General features: G+C 32.7%; 2 protein-coding genes across 2 annotated transcripts; one reads left to right on the forward strand and one right to left on the reverse strand.

Moving 5' to 3' along the window:
* Positions 1–646: 646 nt before the first annotated feature.
* Positions 647–1,210, forward strand: LOC149261977 (uncharacterized). Its single transcript, XM_089372877.1, has one exon. It carries the CDS (start codon positions 647–649, stop codon positions 1,208–1,210), a length of 564 nt encoding a protein of 187 aa, XP_089229003.1.
* A 12,360-nt stretch (positions 1,211–13,570) lies between these two features.
* Positions 13,571–15,439, reverse strand: LOC149261978 (uncharacterized). The gene is made up of 2 exons (XM_089382874.1): positions 14,941–15,439; positions 13,571–14,269 (listed from the first exon to the last, which is right to left on the reverse strand). The coding sequence occupies exons 1-2, from the start codon at positions 15,326–15,328 to the stop codon at positions 13,926–13,928; spliced, it is 732 nt and encodes a 243-aa protein (XP_089239000.1). The 5' UTR covers positions 15,329–15,439; the 3' UTR covers positions 13,571–13,925.
* Between the last annotated feature and the right edge of the window lie 1,515 nt (positions 15,440–16,954).

A 16,954-nucleotide genomic window follows, 5' to 3' on the forward strand; every position in this document is an offset into this window, starting at 1 on the left:
ATAAAAAAAGAACTTTTAATATAATTTTTGAACATTACAGAGGAGACGAAAACAAAAAATCATTGTATATGATTATCCAAGGGACAAAAGGTACTGACAAGTCTCACTTGATTAGTGTTATTAAACAATCACTTTAAATTGACCCTCTTCCTCATAAGAGCCCATTGCTTCTTTTGGCCCCTATCGGCATTGCAACATTCAACATATTTGCATAAACAATACACTCATCTCTTCATATACCAATAAGGAACTTCATTTATTTACAAGGGTAAAATTTTCTTACCTTACAAGAGGATATAAAACATGTTAAGTACATCCTTATTGATGAGATGAGTTTTATAGGGAAAACTTTGTTAACACATATGATGCTCGACTTCGTCAATTTTTTCCTCATAATAAAGAAGTTCCTTTTGGAGGTATATCAATTATATTAGCTGGATATTTTTGGCAACTACCTCCTATTATGGATAGACATACATATGCATTTGAAGGTCATGCAAAATAATTATGGAATTTATTCACAACTGTTGTAACTCTTGATACAATATTCAGGCAAGATGGACAAAGTAATGATCAAATATTTTTTTGTCATCTATTAATGAACATTAGAGATGTGATTCCAACAATAGAAGACTGGAAATTACTAATGACATGTACATATTCCAATTTGGATGCTTCAACAAAAGAGTCATTTAATAAGGCTATACATTTGTTTGCAACAAATGATGATGTGCACAATCACAATAAGCATTGCTTGATATCCCTAAATCACCCTGTTGCACATAGTGTTGCTACAAGATTAGATAGTAACCACACCATTGAAGCAGATGAGGAAAATTTGGATAATGAGCTCCTTCTTGTTGTTGGAGCTAGGGTTATGCTTACTTCAAATTTATGGACTAATGCAGGACTTGTCAATGGTGCCCTTGGAGTAGTTCAAGATATTGTGTATAATCCTGGAACATCACCTCCTGATCCTCCAACATATGTTTTAGTAAAATTTGATAATTATGTCAGAGTTCCATGGGATGAACTATCCCCTCATACTGTTCCTATTATACCTATTGAAAGAGGTCATAATAGAAAAATTCCATTGAGACTTGCTTGGGGATTAACAATTCATAAGTCCCAAGGATTGACACTAGAGAAGGAAACTATTAATATTGGAAGGATAGAGCGGCAAGGTCTTACTTTTAGAGCGATACCTTGACTTAAATCTTTGGATGGCCTTCAATTTAAACCTCCTTTTTCATACGATCGATACAAAAAGATGGAAAAGTGGGCCAATGTGTATAAGAGAAAAGCAGAAGAAGAGAGATTAAGATTAAATACTAAGTGATTTATGTGTTTTTCAATATTTTCTTCATATCACATCTAAATGGAATAATCACTTTTTCCTTTTCAATAAATAATTAGTTGGACATTTTGATCATTGAACATTGTTTTATTAATATTGTTTGTTACTATTTGTATTTCTAATCATGTAATTTCCAAAGTATGTTGTACGAGTAAAAAATATACATAATTATAATAATAATTTTAATAATTTAAAATGTGGCATTGTTGCCCCCAACTAGAACCTGTTAGACGATCCAAAAATAAAATATTATCATAGGTTATAAAGTTGGAATAAAATAATTATTAATTTAAGATAATAAATTAATAATTACTATTCTAGAATATTTAATTATTTAATTTAGACATTTAGAATTAGTATATTGTTATAACAAGAAATGACTCTCCAAATGTGTCATATCTTAGGCTCTATTTTAGGAGATTTGTTAGCTAGTTGTTTTGAATAACATTTATTGTAAGAGGACACTTGTTATTTAATAAGCGATCCATAATTAGAGGTAGTTAGGACATTGAGCTTATAAATAGCTCATTGCAAAAGTGTTAATTTTCGGGTGTAAACTCTTGCAAAATCAAGATGTAATTTTATTTTATTATTTTATTTTTTATTTTTTTTACTTTTTTCTTTTGTTCTGATTAATAAAATTACGTGTCTGAGGACACTTCTGCAATTATTGTGGTATCAGAGCTCTAGTAATGCTGCAATGAATTGGAGGAGGAGATTCCAGCTCTACAAGTTTTTGGAAAACTCCATTGAATTGATCAACAAATGATTGGTATGGAATTTGTCCAATTTTTTTTGGAACAGAAATTTTATTATTGATTTTAGATTTGTAATTCCTAAAATCTTTTTTTATTATTAACAAAAAAAAAATATGCAAAATCTGTGTGGCTATTGTGATGTACTAAAAAGGCTCTGCGCTTTTCATGAATTGTTGTAATTCCCCGTAGTCATAAACCCGATGTGAATGCTCTTTCCTTTGTAAGCGTTTACATTCCCAACATTTCTGGGAGGTCAATCAACGTGAATTTTGGGCTCCAGATCAAAACTGGGACCATATTTTCAAGCGTATTTCTTCAAGACAGCCAATAATGAATTTTTCAAGCGTTATTTTTTCAAGATGGTCAATAATGAATTTGATTCTATTGCAGTTGTATAAACTAATGTAATCTGTTCTCCAGCGAAGTTGTTCAGCTATCTCTCTTAATTCTTTCCTAGGTTTGTCCAAAAAAAATTCTGCGATTGAGGAATAGGATCATTTGATTGCTTAATCTCAGTATTCTGTTCTGTAACACTTCCCTGGAGGAAATGCTTCATAGATGTATCTCCAATACTCATTTTTCATTTTTCAGTGGTTCTTTTTCACTTTATTCATGATTAGTATACCTATCAATCCATCAGCAATGAAAAATACAAGTGCATGAGTAGTAGCCAAGCCTTGAAATCATGTCTGCCGATAATAGCAGTGAGATTAAACAAGCCTGTGTGGATTTAAACAAGCTTGTGTGGATTACAATCTACGTGCATTAAACAATCCTGCGTGGATTTTTAAGTGGTCCATTTGCAGAATCCGCTAAGTTGTCTGTGGGTTTTCACTGTTGAGAAGAAACTTCTAACATACACACAGCATATGTATCTAAGCACATCCTCCATAAAGAATTCTTCGCATCTATCTGTCGAAACAAGTTTTATATGCGGACTACCATTTTCTACAATTCTTTGCCAATATCATTTAGAATAGTACACAATTGTGTGGCCGCATAGAAATAGAAAAACTCCAAATCAAATCAGTCATATTTCTGTAGGTATTTATACAGTTGCTTCAATTCCTGAGAGTTTTTTGAAAATGGGCTAGCCAGGACGATTATTATATTGGAAGTTACCATTGCCCATGTAAAGCCAACATAGCCAGCCAGCATAGCAGCCAGCCAGCGTGAGAGCCAGTCAACCAGCGTCAGCTTTAGGCAGTGTTTGTTTTTAAGTAAGTTTAAAGATGAATTGGAAAAGTGAAAAGTTTTTGTTGGAGAGATAAGGAATATTTTTTAATTTTGTAAATTTTTGGAGAGATAAGGCTTATTTTATTTTGGAGAAATAAGGTGAGTGGGGTAATTTTTTTTAAAAAAGTTTTTTTTGGATCATCACATTGTAACTCAAAGTAATTTTACTTTGGGGGGGGTAACACTTTTTTTACCAAGTTTTGCAAGAGCATTGTTGTAAAAGTCAAATTTTGAAAGTTACCTTGTAATTTTTTTGAGAAATTGAATAGAGCCAAGTGCAAATCTTAGTCATTTTTCTCTTGTTTCAATGACTATACGAGGGTTAAGGCCAAGCCCCGATAGATCGGTTTTTTTGCGTAGTGTGTTGTGTGTTGTGTTGCCCATCTTGACTTTCTTATTTTTATTATTCTTGGTGCGAATCTTCAATGCTAAAATGTCAAAGTTGATTAATTTGTTTTCTGATTCCGACAAACTTGAAGGCACAAAATCTTATAAAACGTGGCAACGCCTCATCGAAAGCACTCTCATTTATAATGAATTATGGTAGGGTATATGTGATGGTCATATTAAGCCAAATAAACCCATAGATGTAGCTACACTAGCAAAATGGGAAGTTAAGAATGCCAAAGCCTTAGATCTCATTAAATCTTCTGTCAATGATGAAATGTATGTCCATATAGAAAATGCTATAGATGCATGGTCTGCTTTGAAAACTTTTAAATACTTCTTTGATACTCAACCTGAATCAAATAAAGTTGATATAAAATTAAAATTGTTGCAACAAAAATTGACTGAAGGAGGTGATGTTCTTGAATATATCTCAAGACTTAAGAATATTAGGTAGGAAATCATTAATTCTGGGTTTCGAGCAGTAGATGATAGTTTTATGGTCACAATTTTAATTGTTGGACTTCCTTCTTCCTACACACATTTTTTTGAGACTCTACAATTAACTGGAAATTTAGAGAAACTAAAGTTTGATGAGCTTTACGAAATGTTGACCCAACATGATAAAACCTTTGGGAAGAAAAAGAAAGTTGGTGAAGATGTCCTTTTCACAGAGGCCAGCACTAGTAAATCATCGACTGACAGTTCTAGAAATAGAGGCAGAGGGAATTTCAATCAGAATCAAGCAGCACATAATGTACAAAGTTGAGGTCGAAGCCAAAGCAGAGGAAACAACTTTAATAGAGGCAACAATTCAGGCAGGAGTAATTTTCAAGGTAGAGGAAACAATCAAGGAAGAGGCAATTTTCAAGGACAAGGAAATAATAATCCAAGTAGATGACAACCTCAAAATAGAAGTCAAAGCAAAGGTAGAGGAGAATCTTCAGGAAGAGGAAGAGACTTAAGTCAAATTATTTGTCGAAGATGTAACAAAGTTGGACATTATGCTGAAGATTGTCGAACTTCACTTAATAAAATTCCCAAGTTTCATCAGCACTCGGCACAATTTGCAAATGATCAAGATGATAATGACTCGGAATATGTCTTCACTTCTTCGACCGCATTACAACTTTCCTCCTATATTAAGAGTGATTATGAAGATGCCTGGATTTTGGATTCAGGAGCAACTTAGCACATGACTTGTCAACGAGACTTCTTTTGGAATTTTCAAGATTTCCATCTTAATTCCATTTTTCTTGCAGATGATAAAAAACATACTCCTTATGGAAAAGGATCAGTTAAAGTTTTTCTCCCTGGCATTGGAGAAAAAATGATTTCCAATGTATGGTATGTACCAACCTTTAAGAAAAGTTAGCTGTCTTTAGTCACGATTCAACAAGTAGGACATCAAATAATTATGGAAGATGGCTTATTTAAGATTAATTCAGTCAAACAGATCTTGCAAATAGTGATGACAGGTTATGAAGATGGAAAATTGTTAAGGATGAAAGGGACAGTTATTCCAAGGAATTTGGATTTTGTAGGGGCAGTAACTATAGGTATTTCACCTATAAGACTATGGCATGTAAGATATGGACATTTAAATTTTGAGAGTCTTTCGCAATTGCAGATACAAGGGATGGTTAAGGGACTGTCAACTTTCAAAAAGGACAATGCAAAATGTGAAGCTTGCATTCATGGCAAACAAAGTTGAGAGAGTTTTCCAACAAGTTCATGGCATCCAAATAGACAGCTACAACTAGTTCACAATGATATTTTTGGACTACTACAAACTTCATTTGGTGGTTACAAATATTTCTTACTATTTATTGATGATTTTAGCATAATGACTTGGGTTTACTTCTTGAAGAACAAGTTAGAAGCATTTGAGAAGTTTAAAATTTTTCCCCAACTTGTTGAAAATGAGGTCAAAGAAAAGATAGGTACTCTCAGGACAGATAATGGGGGAGAATTCACTTCAAATGAATTCAAAACTTATTGCAATGAAAAAGGCATAAGGCGACATATTACAAATGTTTACACTCCACAACAAAATGGAGTAGTAGAAAGAATGCATCACACCTTGTTAGGAATGGTGAGATCCATGTTAACTTTCAATAGGTTAAGTCCAACATATTGGGCAGAAGTAATTCACATAGCAGTCTACTTAAGAAACAGATCTCCAACTGCTTCTTTAGATGGAATCACACCTTATGAAGTTTGGTATGGTTTCAAACCACGAGTTAAACATCTTAGAGTTTTTGGATCAGTATGTTATGCCTTAGCTCTGAAAGAAAAACGAACTAAGCTTGACTCAAGAAGTTTAAAATGCACAATGATTGGCTATTCTGACGAGAAGAAAGGGTATCATATTTTGACCAATGGAAAATTTATTGTGACTAGGGATGTAATTTTTTATGAAACAGAGAGTAAGAGTGCTGAAGAAATCAAAAGACTTCTTCAAAAGTTAGAAACTAAAGGTAGTCGAAGAAAAGGAAATACACAAAGTCAACCAAATTCACCATTTGTATGAACTTGATTTTCCTTCATCTGAAGATGATTCATCGAGTCCATCTACTTCAACAACACCATCTGGATCTTCTAGCAGTTCATCCACATCTCCAAGTAGCCGCAGTTCTTCTGACAGTGATTCTCCACCTCCAAAATCTCCAACTAATTAACAAACATCTGTTTATATTAATCCTCTTTACAATGATGGAGACTTTTCAGAATCTCAAACAATTGAGCATCAACTACCAAAATGGGCAATTCAACTTTTGAAATATGTAAAGCCTGATGAGCAGAATAAAGCAGGCACCAGAAAGTCACATAGAAGTGAAGGCAATTTTTCCTTAATAGAAAATGATTTTACTGAACCTTCCACATACAAAGAAGCAGTAAGACATAAAGAATGGCAATAGGCTATGGTTGAAGAATATCAAGTAGTAATTGATAACAACACTTGGAAACTTGTTGATTGTCCACAAAATGTTAAACCCATAGGATGCAAATGGGTTTACAGAATTAAGAATTATCAAAAGGGAGAACTTGAAAAGTATAAAGCACAACTTTTCACAAAAGGTTTTGTGCAGTAGGAAGGCATTGATTATGAGGAAACGTTTTCTCCTATAGATAAATGGAACACCATTCGATTAACACTTGCATTAGCCGCTCAAAAGGGGTGGAAAGTTCATCAAATGGATGTGAAAAGTGCTTTTCTTAACGGGGATTTACAGGAAGATGTGTATATGACACAACCACCAAATTTTGAAATTGAAGGGAAATAAAATAAAGTTTGCAAATTGATCAAGGCTTTATATGGGTTAAAACAAGCTCCCCGAGCTTGGTATGCAAAAATGGATCATTACCTTCGGAAAGTTGGTTTTCAATTAAGTGAATCTGATGATTCTTTGTATGTGGAACAATAGGGAAAATATCTGGTGATTCTTGTTATGTATGTAGATGATTTGATCATTACTGAAGATAATGATGATCATATTGCACAGGTGAAAAAGGAGTTACATGTAGGTTTTAAAATGACAGATTTGGGATTACTTCACTACTATCTTGGAGTTGAAGTCTTCCAACTTCCAAATCATATTTTAATTTCTCAGAGTAAGTATGCAGCAGAGATTCTTCAATGCTTTGGAATGCAGGATTGCAAGCCCGTTCTTACCCCCATGGAGCAAAACTTGAAACTTTCAAAATTTGAAGGGGGGGAAAGGTGGACAATACTACTCACAGATAATTGCTTGGCAATTTGATTTATATGACAAATACTCACTCTGATCTATCTTATGCAGTCAGTATTCTTTCACCTTTTATGCAGGAACCACGAGACAGCCACTGGAATGTAGCCAAAAGAGTTCTTTGATATATCCAAGGAACAAAAGATTTTGGTCTTCTTTACACAAAGACTAAAAACTTTGTACTTGGTGGATATTCAGATGCCAACTTTTCTGGAAGTATTGATGATCGAGCATCAACATCAGGTTATTTAATGAACATGGGGTCACCAACAGTGTCTTGGAATTGTAAGAAACAAGCTACAGTGGCCACTTCTTCAGCAGAAGTAGAATACATTTCAGCATGGGAAGCAGCATGTGAAATTGTTTGGTTGCGTAGAATTTTGCAGGACTTGGGAATTTCTCAGGCAGAAGCTACATCATTATTCATTCATAGCCAGTTAGCCATCAAACTTGCCAAGAACCCATTTTTTCATTCAAAGACAAAGCATGTGGACACCAAGTATCATCATATCAGATCTCTCATTGCCAAATATGTCCTCAAGCCAGTTTATTATCCTTTCGAAGATAAGATTTCCGACATTTTCACAAAACCGCTTGGTAGAATAAAATTTAATAAGTTCAGGGATGAACTTAGTATCTGTTGTAATGTATCTTTGGATCATAGGGGGGAATGTTAGATGATCCAATAATTAAATATTATAATAGGTTATAAAGTTGGAATACAATAATTATTAATTTAAGATATTAAATTAATAATTATTATTCTAGAATATTTAATTATTTAATGGAGACATTTAGAATTAGTATATTGTTGTAACAAGATATGACTCTCCAAATGTGTTGTATCTTAGGCTCTATTTTAGGAGATTTGTTAGCTAGTTGTTTTGAATATCATTTATTGTAAGAGGACACTTTTTATTTAATAAGTGATTCATAATTAGAGGTAGTTAGGAAATTGAGCTTATAAATAGCTCATTGCAAGAGTGTTTTGTTGTTCGGGTGTAAACTCTTGCAAAATCAAGATGTAAATTTTTTTTTCTAATTAATAAAATTATGTGTCTCAGGAAACCTCTGCCATTAGAACCGGCCTAGATCCATATAACTTTGGGTCTATCATCCACCGAGAGGGATCAAATCCCTCGAGGTGAAAACCTTTCCTCAAATTTTTCTACAATCCAAAAAGAAGTTTTGCACCTCAAGGGATTTGATCCCTCTTGGCGCATGATAGATCCAGAGTTAAGATGGATCTAGGTTGGTTTTAGTCATGTGTGGCCAAAGAAAATCTAACGAATGTATGATTAATTTGATCAATAATATGTAAATTCATCTAATATTAATATAATCATTTTAAATATGCTAAATATGTCTGAAATTAATTTGGTCATTTTAATTATAAATTTGCTTAGCTACCTCAGTTTGTTGATATGATAAATATTGTTAATAATTTTAATGATGAAAAATGATGAAATACAAATTTTGAATGTAAAGTGACAATGTAATAGTGTTGAATGATAGAAAATGTGAAATGTGAATAATTATAATATAGTCAATTATAAATAGTCTTCATTGTGATTAATCTCAAACTATTTTCTTCTACTATTCTTATTGTCACCCTTGTTATTTTTGTCATCTTTTCATATCAACTATATGAAAATGATAGGTTAAATCGTAAACCATTTAAATTTTTAGCTTGAGCTATTGTATTAAACATCATACCTTGTCTCTCTTTCTCTCCAATATTAATAGGTTGAATTACTATAACACAAGGATAAATGTACATTCTCAATAATTTTTTGTGCTTACACTCAAATCAATGCACAATGTTAATCCAACCACTTTTAAAAGTAATGTACCATCATACATCCAATTACATCAAATCGTAAATCACCATCTACACTGAAATCAATGCATGTAATGAAAGAAATGAAATAAAAATAGAAAAGAACATTTACACTAAAATCAATGCTCTAATGCAAATAATCAAATAGGATTAAAAACCAACATTTACACTAGAATCAAAAAATCTAGTGCAAGTAATAAAATAGGATTATAAACCAATATCTACACTGAAATCAATGCATCTAGTGCAAGCAATCAAATAGGATTAAAAATCACCATCTACACTGAAATCAATGCATTTAGTGCAAGAAATCAAATAGGATTAGAAATCATCTACATTGAAATAAATGCATCTAGTGCAAGAAATCAAATATCATTAGAAATCAACATCTACACTAAAATATATGCATCTAGTGAAAGTAATCAAATAGGATTAGAAATCAACATCTACACTGAAATCAATGCATCTAGTGCAATAAATATTCTTTCCTCTCTCCCACCTCCATATATATCTATATCTCCCTCCATATCTACCAATCCCTTTGTCCCTCCCTCCCTCTCTCCATCTCTCTCTTCTACCCTCTCTTCACTTTCCATCGATATTTCTATCTCCCTCTGTCTCTCTATATCACCGCCAAAGCATACACTCTCTTTCTCCAATCTATCTATCTATCCCTTCCTCCTCCTCTCCCTCTCTCTCTCTCCCCCACTTTTATCTCTCTTCCCTCCTATTGTCCTCTCTCCCTCTCTCTCCATCTTCCTTATCACTCCCTCTCTCTCCACCGTTCTCTCTCTATTTCTTTCTTCTTACCTTTCTCTCTCTACCCCTCCCCCTCCATCTCTCTCTCTCTCTCTTCACCCTCCAACTTTGTTAATATATCCCTCCCTCTCTACTCTCTCCTTATCTCCCCCATTCTCCCCATATCTCCTTCTTGGTCTCTTTATCTCAGCCCCAAACATACACACACTCTCTCCATCTCTCCTTGTCACTTCCTCTCTCTCCTCACTTCTCACTCTCTATGTATTTCTTCTTTCCTCCCTCCCTCCCCCTCCAACTCCATCTCCCTATCACTCCCACTCTCCTCCTCTCCCCCTCCCTCTCTCCTCCTCTCTCTCAAGTTAGCTCTCGTACTTCCGCTCTCTCCCTTTCTCTCTTACCTCTCTCTCTTCCCCCATTTCTCTCTCTCTCTCTCTTTCCCCTCCCTCCCCATCACTCTCCTCCTCTCTCTCAAGTCTCATCTCTTGTTCTTCCTCTCTCTCCCTTTCTCTCCTACCTCCCTCTCTCTTCCCCATCACTCTCTCTCTGTCTCTCTCTATCTCCAACTATGTTATTATATCCCTCCCTCTCCCATGCTCTCTCATTCTCTCGTCCCTTCTCTTTATCCCTCCTTATTTTTCTCTTTATTTCACCCCTAGACATACTCTCTCTCTCTCTCTCTCTCTCTCTCTCTCTCTCTCTCTCCCTTGTCACTCCCTCTTTCTTTCTGCACTTCTCACTCTCTATGTATTTCTTCTTCCCTCCCTCTCTCTCCCTACAACTCCATCTCTATGTTCATCCATTTCTCCTCCTCTCTCTCATCATTCCTCTCTCTCCATTTATCTCCTACCTCCCTCTCTCTTCCCCCTCTCTCTCTCTCTCTCTCTCTCTCTCTCTCTCTTCATTCCTCCTCCCCCTGTCCTTCACTTTATCTCCATCTCTCCCTTGTCACTCCCCTATCTCTCCACCTCTATCAGTGTGTCTTTGTTCTTCCCTCCCATATATATCTAGAGTTAATATATATCAGATATATTAATATATATTATAATATAACAATCTAAAGTTATTAAATTTAATAATATTAATTTTATAATATATTAATAAGATTTAGTAATAATATTAATCTTTTAATATTAATATTATGGTTAGTAATGTTTTTTTGCATGATATTAATGATAATAATTTGGCCCATGATATTTGGCACATACACTTCACCTAAATAAAACCTCCTTTTTTAGTGTTAGTAAGTATAAAGATGTTTATGCAATAAATATAAAAAGAGGTTTTATTTATTTACCATACCTCTTTTTTTAGTGTTCATAAACCTCTTCATTTAAATTAATATTGTGTTTATACATAATAATAATTAGATTGATTTTTAAATAGGGCATACATTAGAGTAAAAACGTTAAAAGTTAAACATTAAGTTTACTTTTACTTTTAGGTGACCCTATACTGGGTATCTCCACAATAATATAAATTATAGTTTTTAATTCATATCTCTAGTATAACTCAGTATTAATGTTTTGTTTGTTATTTTTTTATAAATTAATATAAATTATAATATATTAATTTATGTCTAAAAATAAATATATAAGAAATATTTACTTATTATTTTTTTAGATTATTAATTTTTAATAGTTGAAACATAAACTTTTAAATGAAGAGAAAATAATTATTATCTTAATCTTAACTAGACATAGTCTAATTAATGGATGGAAGATCTTTTTGGCTTGAATCCGACAATACAGTTTTTCAAGATTGTGATTTCTTGTTGTTTAAAATACATTGTTGAATGAATAAATGGATTGTACACCTTAAAAAAATCCTTAGGCACTTGATCTTCACAAATTAAACAACTTCAACATATAACTTTAAGAAATTTGTGCTAGATTTTGAATAAAATTGACAAAAAAAACGCCCCAAAAAGAACTATTTCATCTAATAATTAGGGCACCCATAATTAATTCATAAAAAATGTCATAACCTTTAATTATTAATCTATTTGTAAATTATATTGTTTAATTCTTAATTTATTTATTTATAAATTTTTAATTTGGCTTATAAATTGAGATAAACATTTTCATATAAATTATTTATTGTAATTATTGTTAAAGTGTTTAATGAATCTCTTATATACAATGAATATATATAACATAATTTGTATTAAAAAATTATTACTATCTTAAATTCTTATAGTCAAATTTAACGACCTACATTAATATTAATTATTTTTTTATATTAAATTTAATTGATTTTCATATATATATATATATATATATATATATATATATATATATATATATATATATATATATATATATATATATATATATATATATATATATATCACTTGAGTTTATAACTTACTAAATTATTTATTTTTAGTTTTTTTATTTGATTGTATTAAAATAATTTTCAGAATTTAATTTATATATAAATATCACTTGAGTCTAACTTACTAAACCATAGCCTACGTGGTTTTGGATTGACCGTGAATGGGTGCACTTTTAAGTTACTCCTTGCTCCTTGCGCTTACCTACCAAAAAAATAACTTACTAAACCATTCATTTTTAGTTGTTGGATTTAATTGTGTTAAAGTAGCTTTTGAGAAAAATATTATACCCTATTGTTTGTTTATAGCATATGGTTTTGTACTTTATATTGACTTAATTTATTAGCTTTTTTCCATGATTTTATTATAGCTATAGTTTTGTACTTTATAGTTATCCAATTTATTAATTTTTAGTACCAATTTCTTCACATGCAATTTTTTTTTAATGAATGAATAGACATTATTTAAATATTTTGTATATTTTTTTTTTAGTTTTTTATTTGGGTACATGAACAAAATTTCAACATTGATAATGCACACCCAAGATCACACATCACAGTGGATTGTAGAATGAACTCTCAGCTCAATTAATCATACATTAAAAATAAGTGTACACATCTCTTATATTTTATTTGTAATATTATTTTTAGATTAGACATTATACTGCACTTTAAAATAAACTTTCCATTCCATTAATCATACATTAAAAATAAACATACAGATCACTTTATTTGTCATGTTATTTTTAGAGTAAAAAATAGAATAAACTTAAAATCCCAGTTTTTGGAGATTCAGGGGCAGAAAAAATTGAGGTCAAATCTTCATTTGTATTATTTAAAATGGTTTTTTAACCGCATATTTGGATTCAGCACCCTGAAAAAGCCCTGAAATGCTTTGATTGTGCAGAAATTAACTATCAAACTTGCGATTTCAATAAATTGCTACGGGATTTTGACGAAAAAAAACCCATCCGAAAAACTTCCAAAAAATCTCTTAAAGACAACTCCTATATTAACATTCCAGGCTCACGTTAACTAAGAATTCACTTGTGAAAACATACATGATTATCACATGTGCACACATCATGATTGAAGGTATGAAAGGGAGAGATGGAAAAACATTGAACTGGCATTTGATTCACATGCGCTGGTACCGACTCTGCTTGGCCTTAACGCATAAAGAGGATGACCTCATAACAAAATCCTTCTGTTAATCATTTGTTGATAAATACACCATTAAACAGGATAAGCTTCCCTTCAAAATACTGTCAGACGGCGGAAGCTTGTATTTGGGGAAATTGTGTTTCAGAGATATCGATATCGTATTTGGGGTCACATTTCCTTCTGTTATTCGTTATGTATAGACGCTTTATAACTTAAAGCCACATGAAGCTACCAAGCAAGCTCTGTAACCAGTAAATGTAAATAGGGCAGTATTATTATGTAGGTCTGAGAACTGTTCTAGGCGCCATTTCTTCAATTGGAAAAAATAAAACGGTACGGCCAAGCTAGTCTAATTTATAAGTAGATATAGAGACACTGTGTGGCATCCAACAGACATATTCAGCATTGCTCTTGAATTCCTGTGTCTCAAGCTCCTCCGGATGCGTCTTGATATATTTCTTGAAGTCTGCTCCAAGGATAGGACCCATGTCATCTGAAAGTATCCCACTTCCCTTCTTCATCATGCCATTCTCTTTCAGCAGCAGATAATCTGGCATATAGCGGTCCTTCCAGTGATCCAGGAGGACGAAATCGAAGGAGTTAGCCTCCATCTCTTCCAGAAATTGCCTAACAGCGTCCAGTCTCTCGTCGAATTTTCCTTCCACTACTCGCACCTTGGATGATAGCCCTGCACTCAACTAACGAAATCATAATTATTTCAAGGTGCTATGTTTATTTGATATTTAAATTTTTGTTAAGAATGATTTTCTCACTATTTGTGTTGAAAATGAACTACATTAATTGGTTAAATGAACCATATTAGTTGGTTCGAAATATCAACCCATTTTATAACATGTAATTAATGAAAAAGACATATTGATTATCATAATTATTATTATTATTTCCATAGATTAGAACCAATACAACAAATATATAACTTTATTCAATAATTTGTTATCAGAATTTGCTATTGAATTAATTGAAATTTGAATCAATAGTTTAAAATCTACAATCAAAATAAAGATCAGTGTGTCAAACAAAATGCAAACTAACATTAAACGAAATATCTGTAAAACAACACAGAGAAAACCAATATAGCTAACTCATGAGCTTATTCAATAATTTGTTATTATTATTTGGGATTAAATTAATTGAAATGTAAACCATAATTACCAAGTTTGAATTAAAATTTGGATAGACAACATTATCCCAGCACACTGACTATATCCTCAACCACACGAAAGAACCAATACAGCTGACCTATGAGCTTATTCAATAGTTTGCTATCAATATTTGCAATTGAATTAATTGAAATGTGAACCAACCGCCATGAAATAGATTTGATGGTTTCTTGCTTGCCTGCATGGTCGATGATTTGTGTGGCGATTTGGCAATTGAGGGTGCTCATCTCCACCGCTAGCAGCATACTCTTCGGCCTCTGCATCTGCGACGCGATGCTGACAGCAGAGTAACCGCAGTACGTCCCGATCTCGAGGGCAACCCTGGGATTGTATTTTACAAGGGCGGAATCGAGAAAGGGGCCCTTGTCCTCGCCAATGTTCATGAGCCAGCCTGTGCGCTCGCTATAGGAGTCGATGGCCTGCAAAACAGACTGAGGGTTGCCCCTCTCTGCCGTCTGCAGGACATGGTCGAGCAACGCTTTCTCTCGCCCGTCCCCTGCTTGGCCCGTCCGAACGAAAGCCTTCATGTTGGCCATCGCTCTGATGAATGAAAAAAATGTAGCCATTTGGATTAACGATCTTTCTGCAAAGCAGACGAAGAATTTATTCGGGTCCTAATAACACTAACACCCGCCTAATTCCCGGCGCGGTCCAAGCACAACCTAGTTACCAATGCGGTGGAGTGCGCTTCCCGAGAAATATTCTCCATGGAAGGTTGGAATCAGGGGTTAAATTTGACCGCTAACCCTACCCATCAGGGAAATTTTTTACGACGGTTTTATTTTTAAATAGCCCTTCACATGACTTCTAATATTTAGTGGCTTGGATGTATTGATTGATTGGGCTTGTTGACTTCTAATATTTAGTGGCTTGGATGTATTGATTGATTGCCCTGGTTGAGGAGATGCACGCTTGCGACCGTAAAGCGCCGTCTCCTCGCCATTCAAGCAGCTATCACATGACTTCTAATATTTATTTTTACCCAGCATAATATTATTCCTATATTTTTAGTCAGCTGTTTCACACGGAAATGTGGATGACGGCAGATTGCTCGAGGGGTTGAAACCTATGCACATCGATTCTGATTATTCAAGAGACGGTGCTGCTTCTTCATCTTCAGTGTCTGGTAGTCGTTTAATTTAACAATAAGGTATTCCTAAGGTATTTAATGTGTGGCAATTTTGGATTAAGTTATTCTGGGCTTTCCATCTAAAATTTGTCCCATTAATGTACAGGATAATAAAAAAAAATTGAACCATTAAAGTACTATGCAACTTTACATTAGTTAAATTTTTAGATTTTTATTAACGTTGTTTAGAGCTTCATTTTAAGAATGCTAACACTTTTCGATTATCTTGGCCCGTTTTGAAGAATTTCTGATGGTTATCGACCATGGTTTCTTTTTCTTAAAACTTAATTTTCCGGTTTTCTGGGGAATAATCAAGCTTAATATAGTTCTCGGGAATAATCAGCCTTAATAGTTCCTTGTATAGGTTAAATATAACTATTTTACATTTCAGACTTTTGCATCTGGTGATATAATTTTTGCTTAAATTATAACTTCATAATTTTTAATTATTTAAATTACGCTTTTAATATAAAATATGTTCAATACTTACATATATAAATTTTGTTGCTAAAATGATCAACATAAAAATCAAGGAAAAACATGTGTCCGTCGTAGTTGCGGGTCATGCGAACTAATCACATGTTCAACCTACCTGATAAGGAAGGATAAACTATCATTCTCATTAATAAGAATTAATGATCACTTGGGTGGTACGGGTTTAAACGAAAAATTCCAACCAACTATTTGAAGACATTTCTATCCTTTTTTCATATAAATAAATAAATAAAATAAATTAATTCATCATATTAAATTAACTAAATCAAAATTAGTTTATATATTAAGTAGAAATTTATATTAAGTAGAAATTTATAATTAAAATTAATATAATTATATAAAAAATAATTAATAAATATCACAATTATGTTATAATACATTTTACATTATTATAATTCAAAAAATCATAAAAATTAATTATTTTTAATTTTATTCTAAATAATTATTATTATAAAAAATACATAAATATAATTATTTATAAAAAAAATAATACATAAATTAAATACATTATATAATTTACATTAGATTATAAATTCCCTTTTTAAATCAACTCGGGATTAATCCTAAA

Source organism: Pinus tabuliformis, chromosome 6 (genome assembly GCF_031772625.1).
Source record: "Pinus tabuliformis cultivar Carrire ecotype Pingquan chromosome 6, CPIR1, whole genome shotgun sequence".
Taxonomy (NCBI): Eukaryota; Viridiplantae; Streptophyta; class Pinopsida; order Pinales; family Pinaceae; genus Pinus; species Pinus tabuliformis.